The sequence below is a fragment of the Chionomys nivalis genome, chromosome 25 (assembly GCF_950005125.1).
Source record: "Chionomys nivalis chromosome 25, mChiNiv1.1, whole genome shotgun sequence".
Taxonomy (NCBI): domain Eukaryota; kingdom Metazoa; phylum Chordata; class Mammalia; order Rodentia; family Cricetidae; genus Chionomys; species Chionomys nivalis.
Window position 1 is genome coordinate 25,418,654 of NC_080110.1, and position 27,745 is coordinate 25,446,398.

Sequence of the window (27,745 nt, forward strand, 5' to 3'; positions counted from 1 at the left end):
AGGGGAGGAAAGGTAAGGAACTCAGACCAGGAACATTTCAGGACATATTTAATAAAATGAACTGCTCCTTCGAACCCTCTTTTGTACAAGGGAAGACACAGTGAGGAACACAGTCACAAAGAACAGGGATGCAGGACTGAGAAGGTTCATGGTGGGAAATCACGGCATTTCCAGGGACTATCAACATGAACCTCAGAGTTCAAATGAAAGGAAATTAAAAAAAAATAATTACATTATTTTTCCAGTGACTCATTAACTGTTCCACATGGTGGTATGGAATCCAGATTCTTATGTGTATTTCAAAGACCTGAATGTGTAAGGTATAACTTTCTTTCTGCGCTGGGCATCTAAACCAGGGTTCTGTGTGCAGAGGCAAACCCTACCACCAAGCTACACCTTCATCCGAAAAGTTCAAATTTAAATGATTTCTTTTTGTAAAAATTAATTTTCTTCACATTTTCTAATGTGATGAAAAAGAAATTTGCCCAAACAGTTACATTATTAGCTGGGAGAAAGAAAGGCAAATGTGGAGTACCAGCACTTGCATTTTTCACAGCTGGGACTGGAGAGCCACAAGTTAGGATACTTATTTGGGCTTCCATGTGTATTGGGTTAAGTCATTAAAGCCAATGTAACTCTGGGCAATCGCCAAAGTGCTATGTCTCTATCCAAGTGGGAACCATTTTAAATTATCAACACCCTTGGTCTTTAGAAACTGAACAAAATAACAAGACCAAGGACTTGCGGTTCAACAGACAACCACAGAGGGCAGTAAGAGCTCCATCGTTCAAGAAGCTTCATGTGGTAGAAGAATGCATATAACTTTAGCCTTTCACTGCGAAGGCGTCAGCTGTGACGGAACTGGCGTCAGCTGTGACGGAGCTGAGAGGACGATGTGGAATCCCACCACAGCAGAACACGGGAGGAGACGATGTTCCCAAGGTCGGCAAAATTATTATTAACTAGAAAAAAAAAAAACCTTCACATTGCGACTTTGCTGGACTCACCAGTATCAACCAGCTGGGAGGAAAAGAAAGTTCACTCTCTGGGCCAAAACCCTGAAGCGGCTGTAGGGAGCAAGAGCGCCACCAAAACCGAGGAGAACAGGTTCACGGCATTGTTATCTAGGATGGGCTTCCCTGCTATGTGCTTGGTCTCCTGGGCTGGGCTGCTGACCACCAGGCCAGTGCTTTCATCCAGACCTGAAACGGAAAGGATGCAAATGATGCACAAGATCCAAGTGAGGGTCAGAAAGAACAAACGAGCACTTTTCCCTAGAGGGACATCTTTGCAAGATCCTCAGTGCCTTGGACAATGATGAGGGGGGATAACTGATATGGTGTCATATTTAAAATCCTTGATTATAAAAGACCTTCCTGCACAGGGGGGACTTTGTAACACCTCAATAGTGGTCTTTCTGGTGTTCCTTTAGAAATGGAAGGGCTGGCTTCCCAGTGGCCTCTCTGAGACAAACCTGGGAGATCTGACAGCTGGAATCACATCTGGCTTCAGATCTGGACCTTAGGGACCAGTATGGTACTTCAAAGAAGGCTGTGAAGACGCAGTGTGTCAGTATGGAGAGCTGCAGTCGGGGGAAGTGATCAAGCCTGAGAGTTGTACGCCCAGGAATAGGGTTGACGACCTCAAAAAAGGGAGCTGCTGGGCCCTTGGCTCAGCACAGTGACAAGGCACTAGCTTGCATGTGAACAATGAGCCGTCACTGGATCCTGCATCTCTTGAGGGTTTGATCACAGTTTCTGCCCTTAATAAACCACCTACTCCCAGAACTTTAAAAAATAGCACAAACAGAATAAAATACAGACACATTAAAACTTACACACACACATATATTTTCTTTTTAAGATTGTGTGTGCTCAGCCGGGCAGTGGTGGCGCACGCACATCTTTAATCCCAGCACTCGGGAGGCAAAAGCAGGCAAACTCTGTGAGTTCAAGGGCAGCCTGATCTACAAGAGCTAGTTCCAGGACAGGTTGCAAAACTACTGAGAAACCCTATCTTGAAAAACTCAAAAAAAATTGTGTGTGCTTGTGCATGGGTCTGTCTGTCTGTGTAAGCACATGTGTGGGTGCACATGGAGGCCACAAGAGGAAGTCGGGTCCCTTGGAACTGGAGTTAGAGCTACCCAGAGCTGGATGTGGATGCTGCGATCTGGACGTTGGTCCTCATGACAGAGCAGTGCTCTTAACTGCTGAGCCAATTCCCCAGTTCGCACAAAGCATGAAGAAACACTTAATGGCCGGGTGGTAGTGGCGCACGCCTTTAATCCCAGCACTCGGGAGGCAGAGGCAGGCGGATCTCTGTGAGTTCGAGACCAGCCTGGTCTACAAGAGCTAGTTCCAGGACAGGTTCCAAAAACCGCAGAGAAACCCTGTCTCGAAAAACTGTGAGGAGCCACCCCTGCATACTCCATTACAAGATGGCGCCTGCATTCGGCAGCACCAACTGAAATTTCCATCCCTTGTTCTCTGCCTCTCCCGTGGCGTCATATGGGCTGACGAGCTGCAACCAGTCAGAGCGTGACACGTCGGAGGCGAGGACTATTAACCTATAAAAGGATTGGGCTTTGGTCCTCTGGGGTCTCCGCTCTGTAAGCTTATGCTCTCCCTCTCAAGACGCATTAAAGCTTTCTGCAGAAGGATCCTGTGTGTGCCGCGTCGTTCTTGCTGGCGAGACGGTTGCGCGGGACAACTGGTGCCGAAATCCCGGGAACCTCAACATCGTCAGCACCATCGGAGATCCCTTGGATTCAAGGAGGATTCAGAACTGCAGGTGGATACGCTCAGAGAGGTATGTCCTTTCTGGATTTTGGCTTGGACCTCTCGCTGCCTTAGGAAGATAGTGTTGAAGCCATAGTGATTGTCCTGGGAGTGCTACTATGCTCTGCTTTCACCGTTATGATTGTTAGGTGCGTTAAGTCCGACGTAGATAAGCGGCAGCACTCTGTTGCGTGCCTCAGTCTCTTGTAGATAAAAGAGCCGTACGCGGAGTTTACTTTCATTTTCTTCACACTTGTAAGACGGACGTAGATAAGCCGCGGGTGTCTGCTTGTTATCATGGGCTCCTCTCAGTCTATCGTTACAGCGCTAGAAACGGTGTTAAAGCAACGAGACATAAAAGTTGCCAATCGGACACTTAAAAATTTTGTCAAAGAAATTGATCGGGTGGCTCCCTGGTATGTTTGCTCCGGGTCCTTGACTCTTGCCTCATGGAATAAATTAGGTAAAGATCTTGATAAAAAACTGGCAGAAGGGGAATTGAGACAGGGGACAAGGGCCATTTGGAAACTTATTAAGAACTGTTTAGAGGATGAAGCCTGTCGGGCTGTTGTAGCGGAGGGACGAAATGTCCTTGAAGAAGTCCAGGATAGCATGTCAGAAACTGAGCGTAGTGAGAGGTTGGGCGCGCGCAAGAAAAAACCAGTCCCAATTAAGGAAAATGGCCCCCCCGGTGCGTCTAATGACAAGGGGGTGTATGCATCGGACCCTAGAGGTCCCTTGCCTGTTGTAAGAAAGAAAGGAAGTACTAGTCTATACCCTTTACAAGAGCTTGAAGCTTTAATTGCCGATAGCTCCGATGATTCTAAAAGTTCAGAAGAAGAAGACTTAGACCCTGAGGAAGAAGCTGAACTAGAGGAGGAAGAAGCCAGATATGAGGAGGAGAGGTATCATCCTGATGATCACTTGCGGAGTAAGAGAGAGCCCCGAAAGCGGCAGCCTTATGCAGCCTCCCCGCAGGTAGTCCCTTCAGCGCCCCCTCCTTATGAAATGCGCCGGAAGTCCTTCTCCTTCCTCCCGGAGAAAGTAAAAAGAAAACTACACCTTGCTTATCCTGTTTTTGAAGGCGCAGAGGGAGGACGGGTGCATGCACCCATAGAGTATAATCAACTTAAAGAATTGGCAGAGTCGGTCAGAAAATATGGAGTAACAGCCAACTTTACTCTAGCACAATTGGACAGGCTGGCCATGGCTGCCATGACCCCAGCTGACTGGCAGACGGTGGCGAAAGCATCGCTTGTCAGCATGGGCCAATATTTGGAATGGAAAGCTCTCTGGCATGAAGCTGCACAGGAGCAAGCCAGGGCCAATGCTATGGCTCTGACTCCGGAACAGCAACAATGGACGTTTGACCTCCTGACAGGTCAAGGGCGTTTTGCAGCTAATCAAACAGATTATCACTGGGGTGCATATCGGCAAATCGCTGATATGGCCATTAGGGCCTGGAAGGCACTCTCCAAAAAGGGGGAAGTGAATAATCAGCTCACTAAGATTATTCAAGGGACCCAGGAGCCTTTTTCAGATTTTGTGGCGCGAATGACAGAGGCAGCAGGGCGCATCTTTGGTGATCCTGAAATAGCCGCGCCTCTTACTGAACAGCTTATCTTTGAGAACGCCACTCAGGAATGTCGCGCGGCCATAGCCCCAAGAAAGAATAAAGGATTACAAGATTGGCTCAGGATTTGTAGAGAACTTGGTGGTCCCCTTACTAATGTAGGATTGGCTGCTGCCATTTTACAGTCTCAAAAGCGCCCCCTTAAAGGGCCTGACAAAAGAGTTTGCTTTAAATGTGGAAAGCCAGGGCATTTAAAAAAGGATTGTAGAGCATCAGAAAGAGAAAGGGCTCCACCTACCCTCTGTACCCGCTGTGGTAAGGGCTACCACAAAGCTGAGCTATGTCGCTCAGTAAGGGATATAAAGGGCAGAGTTCTCCCTCCTATGGAGACATTTGTGAATAAGAATCCAAAAAACGGGGCAGTGGGCCCTCGATCCCAGGGCCCACAAAAATATGGGAACAGGTTTATCAAGGCAACAGACGAGGCTCCCCCGGAAACGGAACAAGAGTGGACTTGTGCGCCTCCTCCGACTTCTTACTAATGCCCCAGATGGGGGTGCAGCCTGTCCCTGTTCAGATGCCTACACCATTGCCACAAGGGAGCGTAGGTCTCCTTTTAGGCCGAGGATCGCTCACCCTGCAGGGACTAATTGTCCATCCTGGTATAATTGATAATCAACATGTCCCTGAGATTCAAGTATTATGTTCCAGTCCTAATGGGGTTTTTTCTATTAGTAAAGGAGATAGAATAGCTCAGCTGCTGCTCCTCCCAGGTGATGCTCATCAGAAAACAGAAGACAGACAGATGGGATCCTCAGGCCAGGATTCAGCTTACTTAGTTGTTAGCCTCCAGGATAGGCCAAAGTTGTCCCTCTGGGTTAATGGTAAGCGTTTTGAAGGCATTTTGGACACCGGAGCGGACAAAAGCATAATTTCCTCCCATTGGTGGCCCAAATCTTGGCCAACTACTGAAGCGTCACATTCTTTACAAGGACTGGGATATAATGCTCACCCAACTATCAGCTCCTCGGTCCTTATTTGGAGGACCATGGAAGGACAGGAGGGACGGTTCACCCCATATGTACTAGCCTTGCCTGTTAACTTATGGGGACGGGATGTTATGCAAGCCATGGGACTTACTTTATCTAATGAATATTCACCACAAGCAATCAATATTATGAGAAAGATAGGGTACGAGGTGGGAAAAGGACTAGGGCGCCTAGGACAAGGGCGGACAGAACCTGTGGCGCCTGACCCCAACCAAGGAAGACAGGGCCTGGGTTTTTCCTAGGCGCCACTGGGGCAGCACGACCCATACCATGGAAAACAGAGACCCCGGTGTGGGTTCCCCAGTGGCCACTGACCTCTGAAAAATTGAAGGCGGTAACCAGCCTTATTTCTGAACAGCTAGCCTTGGGACACATTGAACCATCAACCTCCCCTTGGAATACCCCGATTTTTGTCATCAAAAAGAAGTCAGGAAAATGGCGCTTGCTACATGATCTAAGAGCCATTAATGAACAAATGCACCCCCTAGGGGCTGTGCAGCGGGGGCTCCCGGTGCTTTCCACCTTGCCCAAAGATTGGAACTTAATTATATTAGACATCAAAGATTGTTTTTTCTCCATCCCTTTGTATCCTCCTGATAGACCACGTTTTGCATTTACTGTCCCCTCCATTAATCATATGGAACCTGATAAGAGATTCCAATGGAAGGTATTGCCCCAGGGCATGGCAAATAGTCCGACTATGTGTCAATTGTATGTACAAGAGGCCCTAAGGCCAATAAGAGAACAATTTCCAATGCTAATAGTTATTCACTATATGGATGATGTGCTTATATGTCATAAAGATCAAAAACTTCTTCAAGAAGCCTATCCTTTATTACTTAAGACCTTACAGTTTTGGGGCCTCCAAATTGCTACCGAAAAGGTCCAAGTTGCTAATTCTGGGCATTTTTTAGGTTCCTTAATTTTTCCAGATAAGATTCTTCCACAAAAACTTAAAATTTACAGAAATGATTTATGTACTTTAAATGATTTTCAAAGGCTGTTAGGAGATATTAATTGGCTTCGCCCATTTTTAAAGATTCCCTCTGCTGACCTAAAGCCCTTATTTGATATTTTAGAGGGAGATGCCCACATTACCTCCCCCAGATCTTTAACCCCTGCAGCCGAAGCTGCCCTCCTTTTAGTGGAAAGGGCCATTGAAGGGGCACAATTATGCCGTATAGATTCATCCCAACCCTTTTCCCTATGCGTGTTCAAAACAAGGAAGTTGCCCACTGCAGTGCTTTGGCAAAATGGGCCGCTTTTATGGGTCCATCCACATGCTTCCCCTCATAAAATAATTGATTGGTACCCTGCAGCCATAGCTCAAATTGCCCTTAAAGGCTTGAAGGCAGCTGTTGGCCATTTTGGCAAGCACCCCATTTCCATTATAGTTCCTTATAACTCCCACCAAGTACAAACATTGGCTGCCACTTCTGATGATTGGGCCATTTTGGTCACCACCTTTTTAGGAAAGATTGATAATCATTATCCTAAACATCCTTTGATACGATTTGCTGCGGAACACCCTATAGTTTTTCCCCGAGTGACTTCACCCACCCCATTGAAGGATGGGCTGGTGGTGTATACAGATGGTTCAAAGGGCGGTCTTGGAGCCTACGTTGTAGGCTCCAGGGTGTTTTCACGATCCTATACAGAGACCTCCCCTCAAATAGTGGAGTGCCTGGTGGTGTTGGAAGTTTTTCAAAAATTTTTGGGCCCTCTCAATATTGTTTCTGATTCCTTTTATGTAGTCAATGCTGTTAACTTGCTTGAAACTGCCGGGATTATAAAATCCACAAGCAAAGTGGCACTTCTTTTTCAAAAATTACAGGATTGTCTACTGCATAGGAAAGCTCCTTTTTTTATCACTCACATTAGGGCCCATTCGGGCCTCCCTGGACCAATGAGCCTTGGCAATGATTTGGCAGACAAAGCCACGCGACTGGCTGCAGCCGCATTTGCTTCACCCTTACAAGCTGCCAAGGCTTTTCATAATAACTTCCACGTCACCTCTGAGACTTTACGCAGGCGCTTCTCTTTAACCAGAAAAGAAGCCCGTGATATTGTTACCCAATGTCACAATTGCTGTCAGTTTCTTCCTATTCGTCATACAGGTATCAACCCCAGAGGAATTTTACCGCTACAGGTGTGGCAAATGGATGTTACTCATGTCCCCTCATTTGGAAAGTTACAATACGTTCATGTGTCAATAGACACCTGTTCTGGTGTTCTCCATGCAACGCCACTTACAGGGGAAAAAACTTGCCATGTTATTCAACATTGCCTCGAGGCATGGAGTGCCTGGGGAAAGCCCAGATGCCTCAAGACTGATAATGGACCTGCTTATACTTCTCAAAAATTTAAACAATTTTGTGCACAGATGCAAGTCACACATGTTACAGGCTTGCCTTACAACCCTCAGGGACAAGGTATTATTGAGCGCGCACATCGTACGCTTAAATCTTATCTCATAAAACAAAAAGGGGGAATTGTACAGGACTTACCCCCAGTACCGAGGGTTGCTATTGCTGTAGCACTTTTTACTGTGAATTTTTTAAATTCGGATGAAAATGATCAAACCGCAGCACAGAGACATTGCTCGGACCCACAGCGGCCTAAGGAATTAGTAAAATGGAAAGATGTGCTGACTAATGAATGGAAAGGCCCGGATCCTATTTTAATAAGATCCAGGGGAGCTGTTTGTGTTTTTCCACAGGATGAAGAAAATCCCTTTTGGGTCCCTGAGAGACTCACCAGAACTGTCTTGGAGCAGGAAAATGAAACCGACCAGCAACATAAAGAAAAAGAACAGGGCGCTTCTTGTGATGCTGTTGATGATTAAGATTCTGGTAATTCAAGGAGAGCCACGTTGGGGAATAATGTCGACATTCCCATTGCCAATGCCGGTAATGTATAATGCACAAGTTTTCCCCCGATTTTTTGACACTAATAAAGAACTGGGACTTGCCTTTCTGCCCAAAGATGAACAAATTCAAGAACTTAAAGAAAACAGGACTATCTCCCTTAAAGGGAGCCTTTGCTTCCTGGTGAAAGAACAAAATAATAGTGATTCCTGTAACCAATCCTCAGCCTGGCTAAAAGAGGCTAGATGGGAATCTAACAGTAATATTGTAATCAATGCTACAGTCATCTATGGCAGATGGCACAATTGGGCTACGAACAAAAGCTCCCTGGCCTATGTGTTACTTCCATTCAGTATGAAAATTTTACCAGAGCAGCTAATTTGTCTATAAGTCTTTTGCAGTTCATTTTGCAGAACTGGACCGTTGAATTTGAACAGACGCTTCGCGAGTTGAGAGCCGCCATTGTCTAGATCAACTCTACCCGCCTTGATCTGTCCTTCATGGAGGGGCTGTCTTCCTAGATTTCCTCGACTGTTTCTTATTTCAAAGGATGGGTGGGGGTGGGGTTGTTTGGTGTGATTGTTTGCTGCAGAATGGTGTTTCTCCTCTGGCTGGTTTGCAGGCTCAGAACCCAAAACAAAAGAGACAAGGTGGTGATTGCACAGGCTCTTGTCGCCCTAGAACAGGGGGCCCCCCCTGACATCTGGCTAACTATGCTCAAGCAATAGGCTATTCGCTGGACAGCTCTTGCACACCCGGAACTTAGGTTCATTGCACAGGGTAGAGTGTCTGGCCTTTCATCCCAAGAGGGGTGTTGAGCGAAGCGCATCGCACAGAGAGTTGCTGCTATAACACCCTCTCTGAGAGACATGTTGTACTGCATAAGGGTTGCCTGCCTTAATCTCCCTTTCCCAGAAAAACGGCAGAGGACAGGTCGAGAGCATCTCGGGTCTCGATAAACCTAGGGATGACTTTCGTACAAGTCCTGTATGTTTGCTTGTGGGAAGTATGACCACTGTCTCTACCCTCAATAATCTGGGAAGCCTATTTGCCTTAATATATTAGAAAGGGGGAGATGTGAGGAGCCACCCCTGCATACTCCATTACAAGATGGCGCCTGCATTCGGCAGCACCAACTGAAATTTCCATCCCTTGTTCTCTGCCTCTCCCGTGGCGTCATATGGGCTGACGAGCTGCAACCAGTCAGAGCGTGACACGTCGGAGGCGAGGACTATTAACCTATAAAAGGATTGGGCTTTGGTCCTCTGGGGTCTCCGCTCTGTAAGCTTATGCTCTCCCTCTCAAGACGCATTAAAGCTTTCTGCAGAAGGATCCTGTGTGTGCCGCGTCGTTCTTGCTGGCGAGACGGTTGCGCGGGACAAAAAACCAAAAAAAAAAAAAAAAAAAGAAACACTTAATGGTGACCGCTAAGGGAAATCCCAGTCATTAGGAAGTCTGAGGTAGGAAGAAAGCTTGAGTTGAAGGCCAGCCTGAGCAATATATCAAGAGCTTATTTTAGAAATGAATCAACCAAGACAGAGAAATCCAAGGGTGAGGACAGAAAGTCATGGTGGGGCTAATCACCACGGGAAAGCAGGCCGCTCATGTAGTCAGACTAGTATCATCATCAAATATCATCATCAAATGCACTTGGCAAAAACCAATGGGAGGAGGTACATTAAAATGATCTGATCCAAGTGTCCTGTGTTCCTAGAACTTAGGTGATAGCTCAAAATCAAAGCCTGTTTCCTACACTGTCATCACCGTTCCAGAAATTCTAAGGAATTTAGAAATTCCTCTGAACCAGTTTAACACAAAAGACTAAGAAAACCAAAATTATAGAGGTTTTCCCTGTCACTTGTAGCCTTTGGATTGGTTTCATTGAAACATTTTCCCCAAGTGTTAAAGTTTTTCATATTTCTTTCCTATTTCTTAAAACAAAATGAAACTTTCAATAAGGTGCTGTCTTACCAGAAAACTGCATTGTTGCCCCTAAGTATGAGTCCACAATTGATCCTAGTAACCCAGCCAGAGCTCCAAATACAATAATGGGCCACTGGGGAGCAGAGATGTCTAGATCATTGACAAACAGCAACTGCGTGAGGAAGTACGCCAGGCCCACGAAGGTCCCACCGAGGAGACTGGAGGCGAGTCCCACCACTGTGACTCCTCCGTTGGTTCCTGAGAAACACACCAAATCGTCTGGTTAGTCATCAGCAAATGAGGGACGCCAAGGAAAGCTAAGCAAAACAAAACCCCCACACTGGTACACGCCTAATGAATTTAAAGAAAAGTGCACTCTCTCTCTTAAAACAACAAAACTAATACATAGGGACTGGAGATATAGCTTGGGTATATATACAGTGCTTGCCTATTGGGCATGAGATCCCAGGTTCGATCCCCAGAACCCACCTCTGCCCCCAAGAAACAAAAATCAAAAACCTGATATGTGAAAGTTACACACACTTACGAGACACTGCCATTTCAATACATAATACACTGTTTAATATTTAGATCATGGGACCCACAGCTATCTCCTCAAATACTCGTCATTCTTTATGGTGAAAACATTAAAAATCCCATTTTCTGCTTTTAAAAAGGATGAACTATCCTAAGCAGTCTCTAGTCACTTACTCTAGACCACAACACCAGAATTTCGCTCTTGTCCACGGAGATCCCCCTCGACCCATCCTCATCTCTTTCTCCTCTCTCTAGCCTCTGGCAACCACCATTCTATCCCCGACTTCTGGGAAATCAACTGTTTTACCAGGTTAGACACAGGGAACCCATGCTGTACTTGTTAGAGTCCTCTAGGCTGGGGAGCTAGCTCAGTGGTGAAGCACTTGGTGAACATGGAGACCGGTTGTCAGTGTCAACTGAGTTTAGAATCACCTGGGAAGTCCTCAAGGAAGGACTGTCTAGATCAGGCTGGCCTGTGGGCATGCCTGTCGGAATTATCTGTTACAGTAATTGAAGTAGGAAGACCTGAATTATTCCTGGGTAGGGATCCTGTAACCTGGAAGTGTGAGACAAACCAACCCTTGTCTCTTAGGTTTCTTTTGTCTCAATATTTTATCATTGTGATGGGAAGGGAAACTGAGACACTAATGTATACAAAATTTTCATCCCTAGTATTGCAGGAATAAAATAAGAAGATAATTCTAACAGCCTCCTCTCCACATACATTTACTCACCAGGCATGGTGGCACATGCCTTTAATCCCAGCACTTGGGAGGCAGAGACAGGTTCGAGACCAGCCTGGTCTACAGAGTGAGTTCCAGGACAGCCAGGGCTACACAAAGAAACACTATCTCAAAACAACAACATTTTATATATATAAAATTTGTCATCAATACTTTATTGTCTTCCTTTTCTTTTCCATTGCTGTGTGGGTCAATCTCTTATGTTCCTTTATTATGTATCTAAATCTCATTGACATTTTCCACAGATATCACCAATTCAATAGCCTAAAGCAACTTTATAATTAAGAAGACCAAATACAAATTTTAAAAGTCTCTTAAGGAAAACATTAACTCAAGAGGTTTTGCTTTTCGTTTGTATTAAGCAAACTCAAATCAAGACTCACCAGTCCAGTCTGGGGAAATGGCCCTGTCAGGAAGGTGGTGACCTGGGTTCGATTCCCAGAACCCCAGTAAAAAGATGGGTGTGATAACATGTGCTTGTAACCCAGCACCTGTGAGGCAGCTGTGCCCCTTTGGTTTGCTGTCCAGCCAGCAAACCTACTTGGAGAGGACGAGGCCAACAAGAGACAAAAACAGAGTGGATAGCTTCCTAAGAATTACATCCAAGCGTGGCCTTTGGCTCCCAAATGTGTATACAGGCCAGCAGGCCAGCACAGCCACACACAGACACACACAGACACACACACACACACAGACACACACACACACAAACTCACCAACTGGAACTTTCTCCCAGGTTGTGATCAGCCGAGGTGAGCTTTTGCTCAGAACGGGACCAACCTCAGAAGCCCAGGTGTCTCCAGCGGAGCAGGCCAGTGCAGCCAGGAGAGACAAACACATCCAGGAAGCAGTAGGCTGCTTGGCAAAATCTATGGGTATTTCCCCGGGGCCATTTTCTATCATGTATAGCAGGGCCAGCTCCGTGGGCACGGCTCCATTACAGAATACCTGAATCCAGTTCCTCTGGCCTCCTGGAGACAGATTAAAAAAAAAAAAAAAAGCAAAAAAGCAGTTAAGAAAAAAACATTCAGTTATAAGAACATATATTTTAGAGTTTCAGAAAAGTAAAAAAGTATAGTAGCATAAAAAAACAAAGGTGGCAAGGGTGTCTTTGTCTAAATTCTATACTGCTATTAATAAACCCAGAATAAATAATGGCAGACTCTCATTAAAATCCTGTAGTTACTTGTTACTGTGGCAAAAGAAATAATGAATTGACTTAGGATACAGAAGCAATCCTCAAACAAAACTCATCTGTTCTCAGAGCCTGACACGTTCTGGTCAAAGGGGTTAGGGGGAAGCAGCCGCTCAGTTTTCAGCGATGTCAGAGGGAATACTCTTACCTTCCCTATACTCTGAATCTAGACGCTTCTTCACTTCTCCTTTCCACTTAGTGAGCTTTGAAGATGACAGGAAAAACATCAGCAAAGACGTGAAGAAGCTGAAATTTGCAATGGTTAAGATAAATCCAACCACTAGCCCTGGGAGAAACACACAGAAGCACGGAGTTAGACTAAATCCAGAAACTGATGTTTTGAAAAGAAATGGATCTTTTCATTTATTTTCAAATCAAAATCTGACATATATTTCTAACACATCTTCATGATTCCAACTCAGTCACTACCAAGCAGCAAACTGAAGGCCATTTCAGCGGATAATTTTCACTGTATCTTCATCTCCTTTCAGACAATTATATAAAATCATTCTAAAGCAAACTTTTTATGCTCAATTTGAAGATGAGAAGAATTTAATTATGAGGTCATAAACATTACATGGCAGTCAGAACAGAAGATAAATCTGGAGATTATTCAAACTGCCTGTGGCTCTCTCAGGAGACAAGATTAACATTTTATAAGTTTCTATCTTTTACATTTCCTTCCTTTTATCTTTGGATTTTCTTTTATTTTTTATTTTTTTAGTTTTTCAAGACATGTTTTCTCTGTAGCTTTCGGCCTGTCCTGGAACTAGATCTTGTAGACCAGGCTGGCCTCAAACTCACCGAGATCCACCTGCCTCTGCCTCCCGAGTGCTGGGATTAAAGGTGTGCGCCACCACCACCCGGCTGGATTTTCTTTTAAAATTAAAGGTCAAAAGTCGATAAGCCTTTAAGCCTTACAAGAACTTTTATGACTGTGATTTTAGATTTTATACTTTTCTCTGGTTTTGGGCAGCTCTTGTTTTCAGATGGTGATGGTTTCAATAGAGCATACAAAACCTGTGCCCATATTCCCAGCTGTCTCGAAGACTGAGGCAGGAGGATGTCTGGAATCTGTGCAACACAGGATCGCGTGTAAACAAACAAGTAAACATGTTTGGAGAGGTTTCCCGGCACCTTGAGGAGCTTGATGTTTCAGGATGACCTGTCTGAGGTTGCATACTCCTGCTGGTTCATATGCCATATGGGTGATGTGTGTCCTCCAGCGTCACATCTGAAAGTGTCTGATGGCCACCCTCTCTCACTGGTGACACCGATATTACTATGGTTTTGTTAGCGAGGTTGTCACACTTGCTGATCCCTGCCCAAAGGAGCGGCCCCTCTGACTTGTAGACATAAATTGGTTCTCAGGGTTTGTGCCCATCCACATAGCCTCTAAAGATAACACGACTTCTCACGTAGCTAACTACAAGAGCAGGGCATGCCTGGACATGTGTTTTATGTTCCTGTCCACCCGGCAGTTCTACATCTTAGATGACTAACAAGGCAGTAATTAATCTCTACAACAAATAATAACATGCAGCTTCTTTTCTCAGCTCTCACTGATTCAAAAAGTGAAGCCTCATTGCTTTGGGAAAGGTCCAAGGTCCTCCCTACTATATCTAGGCTGAGCAAGGTATCCATCCAAAGAGACTGAGCTCCCAAAAGCCAGTACAAGCAGTAGGGATAAATTCTGGTGCCACTGCTGATGGCCCTACAGTCTTCCCCAGCCATACAACTATCACCCACATTTAGAGGGACTAGTTTGGACCTATGCTGTTTCCTTCCCGGTCCAGCTGGAGTTGCTGAGCTCCCATTAGCTCAGGTAGACTGTTTCAGTGGGTGAACCCATCATGGTCCTGATCTCTTTGCTTATATTCTTACTCCTCCCTCTCTTCAACTGAACTTTGGGAGCTCAGTCCAGTGCTCCGAAGCAGGTCTGTGCCTCTGTTTCCATCAGTTGCTGGATGAAGGTTCTATGGTGACATTTAAGATACTCATCAGTCTGATTATAGGGCACCCTATAGGCCAGGTCTGTTAAGGCACCCTCTCCTCTATTGCTTAGGGTCTCAGCTGGGATCATCCTTTTAGATCCTTGGGAATTTCTCTCATGCCAAGTTTCTTAAGGAGTGGATAGGTGGGGTGGGGTGAGGGGTACGTGGAGGAAATGGGAGGAGGGGAGTGGGAACAAGGATTGGTATGTAAAATGAAAAAAGATAGTTTGTTTACTTGTTTTTTGTTTTGTTTTTTTTAAAGTGAGCCTTCTACTTCAGGAAGACGAGCCAGAGCTTCACAGTGGTGGAAGGGGTAGGACCACACTTGCAGGGATGGTTAGACTGCCTCTGGCCTCTCCTGACCCCTCACCCTGCCTCTACCCATCTTCTGCTCACAGCATCTCCTGATAGCAGGGCTCTGATGTGATGATATCTATCTTTGTTATTTATCTTCCATGATGAGAAATGGGCGTTCTGAGAGAGCATTTGAGTCCATTGCCTTTATCTTTACCAATATCACAATATCCAGAGTGCCTGGAACTGTGCCTGTCGTACCTGGTCCCCTCATTGGGTATTTACTGAACATGAAGGGAGAAACGGTCACTCACTGAATTGAATTTCTAGGCAGATGAAATTAAATTGAAACATGCCATGTCAAAGGCTGGATAAGCTGCCCATAGCTAGACAGAACTATGCTAACAATGACTGGACAGTACTTCCTCAGAGTGAGAACCCTGTACAGGGTTCTATTCCTCCCCCAACACTATCCTGAGGCTTCTTTTTCAGTGTATATATTACACTCTGTGTCATCTCCACAAGCCGAAGTATTTGCGTCATGAAGGGCTGCCTCTAAATATCTGGGTCTTCTGTACCTTACTTCTTAATCACAAGGGCACTAAAAACATGATATGACATACCTTAATAAACCTCCACAGGACCACAAATAGCGACAGTGGAAGGGAAGCAGTATGCGGTGGACACTGTACAAAGCATCTAAACACCTCAAGACTGAGTGCTATGGACACCATTATCCCTTTCTATCTCCAGACAGGAAAACTGTACTGGCAAGTTTAAGTGACTGACAGTCATACACTGGAAAAGTCTTTCGAACTCTTATACACCCCACAGCAGTGTTACATTTAATCCTTAAAGAAAGGAAAGCTCCAAACAGACAAGTCTCACAGGGTGAAATGATTAGGAAAAGAGCCAAGATCGTTTGCTTGTTTGTTTTGGACAGGGTTCCTCTGTATAACAGCCCTGGCTGTCCTTGAACTCATTCTGCAGACCAGGCTGGCCTCGAATTCACAGAGATCCACCTGCCTTTGCCTCGCCTGTGTGCTGGGATTGAAGGTGTGCACTACCAATGTGCAGCAAAAGCCAATATTTAAAGTCAATGCACACTTCCTTCCTAAACACTTATCTTGTGTCAGTAGTCACTCAAAGAGCATTTGGTACTCAGGGGCTTTCCTTCTCCAGGAGGCTGTGGCAACTGTTACACAAAGGCCTCCTTCACCGGAAGCTTAGGATACTAAATACTGGGTATGTGGCAACAGTTACAGACCTGTCACTTTCCCTTTTGATCTCATTAAGAAAAGCAAGGACGACAACAAAGAGAGCTATCAAAAACAAATGGAAGGGATCCGAGGCTGTTTAGAACTTTTATATATTCTCAAGAAAAGGCAATAGGCCATTACCTCTCAAGTGGTTATGAGATATACTAAAGGAAAAAAAAAAACCAGTCTACAGCAGTTTTTCAGCACATCTAGGCATTCTGGTTTTTTTTTTTTTTTTATCTTCATCTGTCTTCATGCCTTAGTTGCTCCTTACAAATTTGCCAATTATGAGCACAGATTTTTACCTGTCTGAGTGCCAGGAAGAGCAAAAGTCAAATTTTTATCTTGATATTTCAGTTTTAATTTTTTTTTTAAAAAAATGTTGTTTAGAACCAATTGCCTAACAAAATACATAAGGGCAATAACAAAACAAAACAAAACAAAACAAAACAAAACAACCAAGCAGCAACATGTCATTACAGTAATATGTCATTCAGCATATGGGAAATGTGTTTAGGGATGGGTTCTAGGATGTACTTGCTCTGGAGGTTGCCTCAATAATAAACGGACCTAGACCAGCATTACCAAACTCAGAGGACTATGGAAGGGGTACACACGCACCATTTTGCTATCCGTAAAGGCCGCAAAGCAAAAGAAAGTATCATCAAATAGTATATACGCATCCTAAGTAACTTCCACAAGCTACCAATGGCGTCTACAAAATGTGTCGATTCTCCAGACCCGAGCTGCCACCTACCTACCAGCAAAGGAAGGGTGGGGTTAAAGGTAACGGCACTGAACTGAATTGTTCGAGGCCACTGACCCACATACAGGGCAAGTGAGTTTAGTTCAGCAGCAATATACCACAGTGTGAAGACACCAGTACCCCAGAAGAGAAGGATGCACAAGATATAGAACCATAGACCTTCAGACATACACATACTGCAGTCTCAGAGAGACATGCATCTCACTGTACAAGGGAGAAGTCTTTAAGATTACTGTAGTTAACGATATAATGAATACATATAGCATATATAGAATGTGTCTTCTGTGTAATTTATTTGCCATATTTTCTATTAAATTTTTGTAGGTCTATAACTTTCAGAAATGAGAAAAGAAAAATAAAACAAAAAAACTTTTCACCATGTTTCTGTTTCCCCAAAGTTAAGAAAATCTATTTATTCGAGGAAAGGTCTCAATACCCCTAAACCCACAGATATCAGACCCAGCCCCAAGCGCCAGTCTGTCTGGGTTTTGTCCTGCGGTGGTGATAATTCAGAATAACCATGACAGAGTCTTTATCCAGTGATCTCAACCTAGTTACAGCAAACCACAGGAAGCGTCATTACACTCTCCCAGTTCTCTCCTCCTGCAGGGTAGAAATGTGACTGTTTTCTCCATTTAATACCCCAAGCCACTGCCTTCGCTGAAGATCGGGATATTGCTGACAACCTATGGAGTCTCAGGCCAAGGAAACTGACACTGGACTGGTTTCCTATTGCATCCGGGAGGCTCACTGTGCCGCAAGTCAAGGTTGTTTATCTGTATGCATCTCCGGTGGAAGGTGTTCACATTGATTGTAAGCTACACCCAGATCTGTTCACATTGATTGTAAGCTACACCCAGATCTGTACCGAGGTTACATAATTCACCAGTTTCAGAGAGTTGTTTGACTTTGTTATCTCATTGCTGAGTGTACAGAGTCTAAGCAGGTTTTTTATGTCCTTTCCCACAGTCATTATACAATTAAAATGCAGGGAAGAGGAGGGTCTAGCCAATACGCCACCGAAGGCATTTCTCTCAGTTTGTCAGCCATAAATCAAGCATCCGCCACCTCATCCAGTAAACTGGTCGTGAATTTTCTTTTTCTTTTTCTTTTTTTTTTTTCTTTGGTTTTTTCGAGACAGGGTTTCTCTGTAGCTTTGGAGCCTGTCTTGGAACTAGCTCTTGTAGACCAAGCTGGTCTCGAACTCACAGAGATCCGCCTGCCTCTGCCTCCCGAGTGCTGGGATTAAAGGTGTGCGCCACCATCGCCCGGCTCGGTCGTGAATTTTCTAGTAAATCTGCATCATAAGATTTATTAGATAGCCCAGCTCTGCTAGGCTGGACGTGGGGTAGACAGATGAACGGATGGAGGTGTTACAATTTGATACCATAGAAAGCTTTGTTAGCTGAGACGGCTGCTTGACGGGCAGTAGCAGGACGTAGTAGTAGATCTCTTGGATTCTCCTCCCAGCATTTGTTTAGCTCCCCAAATCCCTTGGATTTTTTCCAAGTCTCCAGTGCTGGACTTGGCCACTTGGTGCCCAGGTTGGTCAGCCCTGGCGTCTTTCTCTCCATCTCTTTCATTTTTTCCTTTGGTTTTCAGTTCCTTTTTCTTTACTTTCTCTCCACTTAACCTCTAGAGGCTCCTGCCTCCTTTGCTCTTTCCTGGAGGATGGTACTTTGGGATCTTTCTCAGAACGTGTTGTCTCGAAGAAATAATCAGGCTGGAGTCACAACCATGTGTTCCATGTCGGATATTTCTGGCAACTCATTTCGAATGGGGTCGGTCAATCAGTGATTCATCAGAATTCGTAGGGAAACAACAATTCTTAGGTGAACAACAGTTCAGAGCTTCAAAATTCCCTCATGGCAAGGAGGGGGGAGTATTCACTCCAGCCTGTGCCCCAGCGGGTGCCTCGTCTCCCAGAGTTGCAGAGTGAGATGAGCATCCTTGATGCCCAGCAGTGGGGTGCCAGACCAGGTGGTGGACCCTCAGAGGGATCCCTTAGGAAGACATGCTGGACCCAGGGAGACTTCTGCTGGAGCAAATTAAAAAGACTTTTAAGTACTTTAGAACTTGAGGGCTGGTGAGATGATTCAGTGGGTGGAGTCACTTGATGACCCCTGGGAGCTGGCAAGCTTGGTGGGAAGAGAACTGCCTCCTAACGGTGGTCCTCTGAACTCCACGCCTGTGTACTCGCTACCCTCTCCACCAATAAATAAACAAGCAAAAGGATGGGAGAGAAAAGGATTTCAAGGCATCGCTGTCAGTCAAGAATAGTAAACACCAAAGCAAGGGTACATGAGAAAGTGTGGAAATGAATAAAATGGCGCCCACAGGCCCATAGGGAATGGCACTGTTAGGAGGTGTGGCTTTGTTGGAGAATGTGTCACTAGGAAGTGGGCGGTGAGGTCTGACAAGTCAAGCCTGGACAGTACGTCACTGTCACTTCCTGCTGTCTATGGGTACAGATATAAAGCTCTCAGCTACCTCTCCAGCACTGTCTGCCTTCATGCCACTACACTTCCCACCATAATGATAAATAAACAAATAAATGGACAAGGCCCTGGGTTCAAGTCCCAGCATCACATCAACTGGTGATGGCATACACCTGTATCCCAGCAGCTGTGATGTGAAAGCAGGAGGACCTTGTTATCCTCAGCTCTGCAGAGTTATTAAGACCAGCTTCAACTACGTGAGGACCTGACCCAATAAAAATAAAAATAAAACGTTCATGGGGCTGGAGAGACGGTTCAGAAGTAAAGCGCTGCTTTCCTGCTCTCCAGAGGACCAGAGTTCGGTCCCTAGCACCCATGTCAGGCAGTTTCCAACCATCTGTAACCCCAGATTCAGGGGATCCAATGCCTCTACATCCCTTGGCCTCAGCAAGGACATGCACTCAGGTGCACAAACCCACATGGAGACACACACACATACATGTAATTAAAAATAATAAAAATAAACCTTAAAATAGTCCAAGTGTGGTAGCTCAAGCCTGTAATCCCAGTACTGGAGAAGCTGAGGCTTCACCACAAGTTCAAAGTTCAAGTTTAGTGGATAAAACAACAACAAAAAACAAAGCCCCTTTACTTTTACAAAACTATAGCACCATGATAGCACATGCTAGGGCTCTTCCCATGGCCCTGGGAAGGTACAAGGCCGGTGAGTCTGCCTGGTGTTTATGTTTATTTAATATTGTGATATATCCTCCAGGATAGACACTAGAAACCCTCATAGGAGATGGGGAGAAGGCACGGTTTTTATTCAGGTTGACCTTGCCTGCTTTTAGAGCTTGTTCTTTTACCAACTACCTTACCTCTCTGAGGGTCTAAGCTAGTTTGCAGACCTTCACAGACACTAACTTCTGTATAAACAGATGGGCCAGAGCGTGGACAGTGCCGTAGGGGCTAATGATCAGTAGCATTCTGAAGGCTGGGTAAGTGACTTCCAGAAAAGCTCGTGTGAATAATCTTCATCCTACGGGAGGTATTTAAGGGGAGACCACACGCCTTGATGCCTGGAACGCTTGGTTATAAACATTCTCTTGCCAACGCAGATCATGTTGGTCTTCTGATCTGAGGCTAGCAATCGCCCCTGCTTTGAGATAAAACCCCTCCTGGAGGAGAGCAGCCTGAAGGCACCTGGTTAGCCCCAACCTATTTCTCCAACTTTCTCTCTCACTACTTTCCCGTCCTCACTACTACTTGCCTGACGGAGCTATCTTCTTACTCTAGAACAAGATGGAGCCACAGGTTAGGGCTTATGTACTTGTAATTCTGTCGACCCAGAATTGCTTTTCAGTCATTCTCACTGCTGACTTCTCCGGGTCATAGCCCCAAATTGCCTTCTTAGAGAAAGCCATAGGATCATATCTAGGGGGAAATTGCCCTGTATCTTCTAACATACATGCTTTATTATATTTCCATTTTTTCCTCATAAACTTCCACACTATCTTAAAAGTTTTCATACTTTTTTTTTTTTTTTTTTTTTTTGGTTTTTCGAGACAGGGTTTCTCTGTGGTTTTGGAGCCTGTCCTGGAACTAGCTCTGTAGACCAGGCTGGTCTCGAACTCACAGAGATCCGCCTGCCTCTGCCTCCCAAGTGCTGGGATTAAAGGCGCGCGCCACCACCGCCCGGCACTTTTTTTTTTTTTTTAACTTATTATCTAATGGCCCTCAGCCCCAAACAGCAAAATTTCCTGGGAGGCTGAAGCAGAAAGATTCCATGTCTGAGACCAGTGCAGGCTACTCGGTTAAGACCGTGATTCAAAACCAAAATGAAGTAAATAAAAAAGTAAAGTAAAATGAATGGCCCAAGAGAATGGAGGCCTTGTGTTTGGCCAGTTTCAGTCCCGGACTCTGCAGTGGTGCAGAGTAGGCAGAGCTCAATCAATAAAGAGTAACAGAAAAGCCTGTGCCGAATTCAGTTCTAAAGAGCGCCCTAGAACAATAGGTTTGATCCAAGCTGTTTGAGATCCCTGGTAGCAATTTTCAAGAGTTGTTTTTCCTACTCTTCCATTTTATACCAGAAGGAGTGTTCCAGCAACTCTACCAGCAGGAGATCACACCGAGTGCAGAAGAGCCAAGGTCAAGGTCCATAGAGGGCGATCACAGGGATTACCAAGTGGGAGGTGCGTGTTCCTCTAAAGGTATCTGTTTCTGCAGTCCTACAGGGCGGGAATGCTCAATCACCAAGACACACAATGTTGAAATTCGGTCAATTCCTCCACAGCCAGCCCTGGTGGCTGCAGCACGACTATAATCCCAGTACTAGGGAGGCACAGGCAGGCAGAGCTCTATGAGTTCAACGCCAGTATGGTCTACATAGTTCCAAGACAGCCAGAACGACATAGCACGGCCCTATCTTTAGGAAAGTTTTTAAAAATAAATATATCAATTCAGTCACAATCAGAATTCAGAAAACATGAGATTCAACAAAAGAACATATTTGTGATATAATTATTTTAAACATTCAGAGTTAAAACATACCTCCTAAAGCTCCACTGTGATCTAGACTTTTCTTTTTAAAGCCATTACAGGCAATCATAACGGGAACAACAACGGAGAACAGCCAACGCCAAGGGGAAACAGGGCGCAAGTTACCTGCAAAGTTACAGAGGCAGAAAAATGAGCTGTAAGTTACCTGAAAAATTATAAACACAGAAAACAGCGTGGCCGGGCGGTGGTGGCGCAGGCCTTTAATCTCAGCACTCTGGGAGGCAGAGGCAGGCGGATCTCTGTGAGTTCGAGGGCAGCCTGGTCTACAAGAGCTAGTTCCAGACAGGAACCAAAAGCTACGGAGCAGGAACCAAAAGCTACAGAGAAACCCTGTCTCGAAAAATTAAAAAAAAAAAAAAAAAGAAAGAAAAGAAAACAGCGTGACATCTGCACAGGTTAGTTTTCTAAAAACTTACTAATTAAATCTTTTTTTTTTGGGGGGGGGGGTAGTTCGAGACAGGGTTTCTCTGTGGTTTTGGAGCCTGTCCTGGAACTAGCTCTTGTAGACCAAGCTGGTCTCGAACTCATAGAGATCCTCCTGCCTCTGCCTCCCGAGTGCTGGGATTAAAGGCGTGCGCCACCACCACCTGGCTCTAATTAAATCTTTTAAAAAGTTTTATACAATAATAGACTCTGATCTTTCCATCTCTCATCATATTCTGTCACTCTCTAAAAACAAAACACACAAATGAAAATCAAAACAAAAGACAAATGAGACAAAAGAATGTCAACATGAAACAAAAGTCTGCAAGAATACCATGGAATTCATTCATTTTGTTAGCCAGCTACTCCTGGGCACTGGGCCTGCCCTGGGGTGTAGTGGATATATCCAGTGAAACGCCATTGGAGAAAACTGATTTTCCCGTTGGTAGCTGGTACCGAAGTGCTAGCAGATTCATGGCTAGTGATGGGATCCTGTGTTCACCCCTCTTCTGAGAGCTGGGAGAATGGGTGACTTGAGTCTTGCATGGGTTACCATTAAGGCTAAGCTCTAATAAAGCGAGTTCTGGATTAAAATACTATTTTAAGTAGAGAGATGAAGTACCCAAGGAAAATATTTACGTTCAGACTTGAATACTGTCAGAGGAACAATCTTCCCACTATGCTATGTGCCAGTGTTGAAAACCATTTACAGCTGCTTATGATAATATAGCACACATGAGGATTTGGAGATATGGAATTAATTACTGGTTCCTTAATCTTTTTAAAAATGAGTCATATATATATAATATATAGTCATATATTAAATTTAAGACAGGTTTATCAGCATCTAATTATTTCTCTCCTTCAAAGAGACTATCTCAAAAATTAATAATATGACAGGCAACAAATCTGATTTAACAGTGAGAAGTCAATTTACCCAATGACTGCAAAAACCCAAAGCTGTTTTGTTTGGCTAACACTGTATATTTAAATCTTTTGAGTTAACATTAGAAGTTAGAAGATTTGATATAAAAGTTCTGATTCTTGCCGGGCGGTGGTGGCGCACGCCTTTAATCCCAGCACTTGGGAGGCAGAGGCAGGCGGATCTCTGTGAGTTCGAGACCAGCCTGGTCTACAGAGCTAGTTCCAGGACAGGCTCCAAAGCTACAGAGAAACCCTGTCTCAAAAAACCAAAAAAAAAAAAAAAAAAAAAAAAAAAAAAAGTTCTGATTCTTCATTTTGTGTAAACTACATATTCTTGCCTACATGGCAGAATTAACTGAAGGCCAAGAAATGGTGGTCACACAGGCCATGGAGTTTCCACCATGCCTGATTACCTTCCCATAGGCACTATGGCTGAGGGACTTCTTTATCCTAAGGAAAAACATGGAACTGTTGCTTACAGTCAAATTTCTGGCAAATACGAGGAAATGGCTAAGTGTCCTGGCCAGGGCCTGTAAACCCAGAACTCAGGAGGCAGACGTAGAGGCTCAGAAATTCAAGGTGAGGTCTTCATAATGAGTTCCAGGCCAGCCAGAGCTATGTTGAATGAAGCCCCATCTCAAAAGTCAAATAAGAAACACCAAAACCAGGAAATAGGAACGTAAAAAACCAAGAGGGCCAACTGATCAACAAAACATAGGAAAAGTTTTTTTTTAAAAAATATTTATTTATTTATTATGTATACAATATTTTGTCTACACGTATGCCTGCAGGCTAGAAGAGGGCACTAGACCTCATTACAGATGGTTGTGAGCCATCATGTGGTTGCTGGGAATTGAACTCAGGACCTTTGGAAGAGCAGGTAATGCTCTTAACCACTGAGCCATCTCTCCAGCCCCCATAGGAAAAATCTTATCATGAGAAGTGAAGATATAGCTTCATTCATTTGCATCAGGGGTTTGGCCCTAGTGAAGAGTCCAGTTTAGAATCGTAGCTTGTTTTGCTTTCTTTCTTTTAAATATTTTATGTACATTGGTGTTTTTTTTTTTGTTTTTTTTTTTTTTTTTTTGGTTTTTCGAGACAGGGTTTCTCTGTGGTTTTTTGGAGCCTGTCCTGGAACTAGCTCTTGTAGACCAGGCTGGTCTCGAACTCACAGAGATCCGCCTGCCTCTGCCTCCCGAGTGCTGGGATTAAAGGCGTGCGCCACCACCGCCCGGCCCTGTACATTGGTGTTGTGACATGGGTATCAAGTCCCCTGGAACTTAAATTACAGACAGTTGTGAGCTGCCATGTGGGTGCTGGGAAGTGAACCCTGGTCCTCTGGAAGAGTGGTCAGTGATCTCAACTGCTGCGCCATCTCTCCAACTCCTAGCTTCTTCTACTTATTTACATAAGAATGTAGAACGTTCTTGTTCCCTTCCCCTCCAGGCCTCCTCCACTGTGCATCTTTATGAATGAACAGTCTCTCTCTGCAACAGGACCATGTCCTGAACTGGCAATTATTTAAGACACTACCACTTTTTTCTTTTCTTTTCTTTTTTTGAGACAGGGTTTCTCTGTAGTTTTGGAGCCTGTCCTGGAACTAGCTCTTGTAGACCAGGGTGGTCTCGAACTCACAGAGATCCGCCTGCCTCTGCCTCCCAAGTGCTGGGATTAAAGGCGTGCGCCACAGCCACCAGGTGACACAACTTGTATGAGCTCACATTCTCACTCTCCTTTCCACTGGATCCTTAGCTGTGAACTGATTGTAGGAATAAATAGAAAGTTTATGGGCTGGAGAACTGGCTCAATGGTTAAGAGCTCTTGTTGTTCTTACGGAGGACCTAGATTTGGCTCCCAGTCCATCTGTAACTCTAGTTCCAGAGGATTCGACGCTCCTTTCTGACCCCCTTGGGCATTAGGCAAGCATATGATGCACATACATAACACACAGGCAAACACTCGTATAAATAAATAAATAAGCCTTAAGATAACTAAGCCTTTTTAAAAGTAAGTTTGTACAGGCATATTTTAAGCCAGCTTCAAAAGTCAAAAACAAGTTTTGTGTATGTGCGCTAGGCATCATAGTGCATACTTTTAAACCCACCATCTGGGAGGAAGAGGCAGATGGATCTCTTTAAGCTTCAGACATGCCTGGTCTAAATAGAGTCTTTCTAAAATAAATAAACAAATAAATAAATAAATACATACATACATGAATGAATGAATGAATGAATGAATGAATGAATAAATAAAATTCTTGTTTATTTGTGCTGTGGAGTGTGTGTGTGTGTGTGTGTGTGTGTGTAAGAGAGTTGGCCCAAAAGCTCCTGGGACTTTTCCTCTGGTTCCCACCTCCTGGGAACACTGGAATTACACGGAATTACAGATGGATACGGCTGTGCTGAGCCTCATGTGGGTTCTGGGGATTTGAACTCAGGTCCTCAGGCTTGCACCGCAAGTACTTCACCCAATCATTACTTCAGTACCCGTATAATTCCAGAACACAGAGATGGGGTAGAAGTTGAGTTTTCGAGGTCAGCCAAGGTCACGAGCTAGGGCCTTGACTCAAAAACAAAACAAAACAAAAAACACAAAAAAGGGGGCTGGAGAGACAGCTCAGTCATTAAGGCCACTCACTGACTGATCATCCAGAGGTTCAATTCCCAGCACCCACATGGCAGCTTACAACTGTCTGTAACTCCATTTACAGGGCATCTAACACCCTCATACAGACACATATGCAGGCAAAACACCAATGCACATAAAATAAAAATAAATCATTTTTAAAGGCTAAGAGATTAAAAAGAAAACATCATAGGATCAAGGTATGTGAACTAAATGTATGAATACCAAAATAAAATACATTATCTTATATAATTAATTATATGCTAAGGAAGAAAAGTTTTGAAAGATCAGAACTAAAGTACCATATGTAAAGTCAAACACAGTGACTTACACCTTTAATTCTAGCACTCAGGAGGCTGAGACAAGAGGATAATTGAGGTTCAACACCAATGGGGGCTATAAAGCAAGATTCGGCTTCATAAAACTAAAGACATACCAATAATCCAAAGCAAAAACAAGGTCCCTCGTTTCTGCCAAGTAACTTGGACAAGCACTGTGACAGCCCCAGTTCCAGCACTAGAGGTCTATTCTTTTGAACTGACAATTCCTCAAATCTCCAAATGTAAATATCATGCTGTCTTTACTCTTTATTTACACAGGATTATGAAACTGCTATATTACTAATTAGCCATATTTACTAATCTAAGGAAGATAAAAAGCATCATCAAAAGTTTTTCACAAAACTACATTTTACGTCTTTTTTTTCACTAAGGTAAACAAAATAATAACTAGATACATGCATTTTGAGATAAGTACAATAATATCACAACGGAGATCATGAAAGGTTGTAAAATACTCAAGTCATTATCATGTTACTGTAGCAAAGTGGATTCAGGTTGTGGTGGCACACGAAATTTTTTTTTTTTTTTTTTACAAAATCATTCTTAACCATTTACAGGAGGTATTGCTTGGGTTTTGAAGTGGTACCTTTAAATTCCACCCATAAACTTCTAGAAAAACTCAGTATGCGTCTACTTACCATAATAGGTGCTAGCGGTCATTGACATAATCCAGAATGCTAGGGAAATGCAAATGATCAGGCTCAATATTACGATATTAGTAATCATCTTTATATATCTTTTGCATGTACTGTCGTCAAGATCTGTCATGGAAAATAAAGCTACGGGTACCTGGGGGCAGAAAAAAAATAGCATTTCAGATGAACAAAGTCATTTAACTTTCTTGCAACGATACTCCTTTAGAAGCAAAAGGAAATGCCAACATCTTCCACCAACCGAATGACGGAGTATAATCGTCTATCCAAAACTTCTAGACACAGCGGCTCGCCCCGGCTAGGTTAACGCCTCCCTGGGTGGGAAAAGGCGCTCGGGGAACGGGGGACCAGCGGGGCGGCCCGCGGCTCGCACCCGGAAGCCCAGCGGCCAATGGGCGGCTCGCCCCGCCGAGCTCCGCCCCCGCCCGCGGCGGCTCCGCCTCCACGGTCCGCCGCCTAGGCAACCGAGTCTGGACCCGTAGCAGCTCGGGCGAAAGCCTGAGTCGGTGCTGCGTAGGGGTCCGGTTCCAACCGGCCGGGACAGGCCGGGGCAAAGAACCTGAAGCTCCAGCCTCACCGTGACATGCTCCGTGCGCGCAGGCGCAGCAACCCAGCTCCGTTCACGTGACCCTTTAAGGCGGAAGTCGGGCGAGAGTCCCTGTAGTGTCTTGGGCACTTTAGGGCCGCGTTTGTAATGTTCCTCGGTGATAGACAGGACAACTAGATCTTAGGACTTGTGGACGTCCTAGACCGAAAAAATGTCATCAGCGAGTGTGGCGTGGGGTACAAAAACCCCATTGATGGA

General features: G+C 44.6%; 1 protein-coding gene across 3 annotated transcripts; it reads right to left on the reverse strand.

Moving 5' to 3' along the window:
- Positions 1–31: 31 nt before the first annotated feature.
- On the reverse strand, positions 32–27,563 carry Tmem19 (transmembrane protein 19). Of its 3 annotated transcripts, none has more exons than XM_057757658.1 (7): positions 27,518–27,563; positions 26,926–27,076; positions 21,966–22,079; positions 12,813–12,950; positions 12,186–12,440; positions 10,238–10,447; positions 32–1,202 (listed from the first exon to the last, which is right to left on the reverse strand). In XM_057757658.1, the coding sequence occupies exons 2-7, from the start codon at positions 27,053–27,055 to the stop codon at positions 1,039–1,041; spliced, it is 1,011 nt and encodes a 336-aa protein (XP_057613641.1). In that variant the 5' UTR covers positions 27,056–27,076; positions 27,518–27,563; the 3' UTR covers positions 32–1,038. The 3 variants fall into 3 exon arrangements, with proteins under 3 accessions (XP_057613641.1, XP_057613640.1, XP_057613642.1); XM_057757657.1 differs by having other exon boundaries at positions 27,182–27,525; XM_057757659.1 differs by lacking the exon at positions 32–1,202 and adding an exon at positions 9,510–9,623 and having other exon boundaries at positions 27,182–27,525.
- Between the last annotated feature and the right edge of the window lie 182 nt (positions 27,564–27,745).

Excerpts from the sequence above, each read along its gene's own strand:
- Tmem19 (XM_057757658.1), bottom strand. The coding sequence starts at position 27,055 with ATGACAGATCTTGACGACAGTACATGCAAAAGATATATAAAGATGATT. Across the intron at positions 22,080-26,925 it reads GACCGCTAGCACCTATTATG|GTAACTTGCGCCCTGTTTCC; the intron begins GTAAGTAGACGC and ends GTAACTTTGCAG. Across the intron at positions 12,951-21,965 it reads TCACAGTGGAGCTTTAGGAG|GGCTAGTGGTTGGATTTATC; the intron begins GTATGTTTTAAC and ends TGTTTCTCCCAG.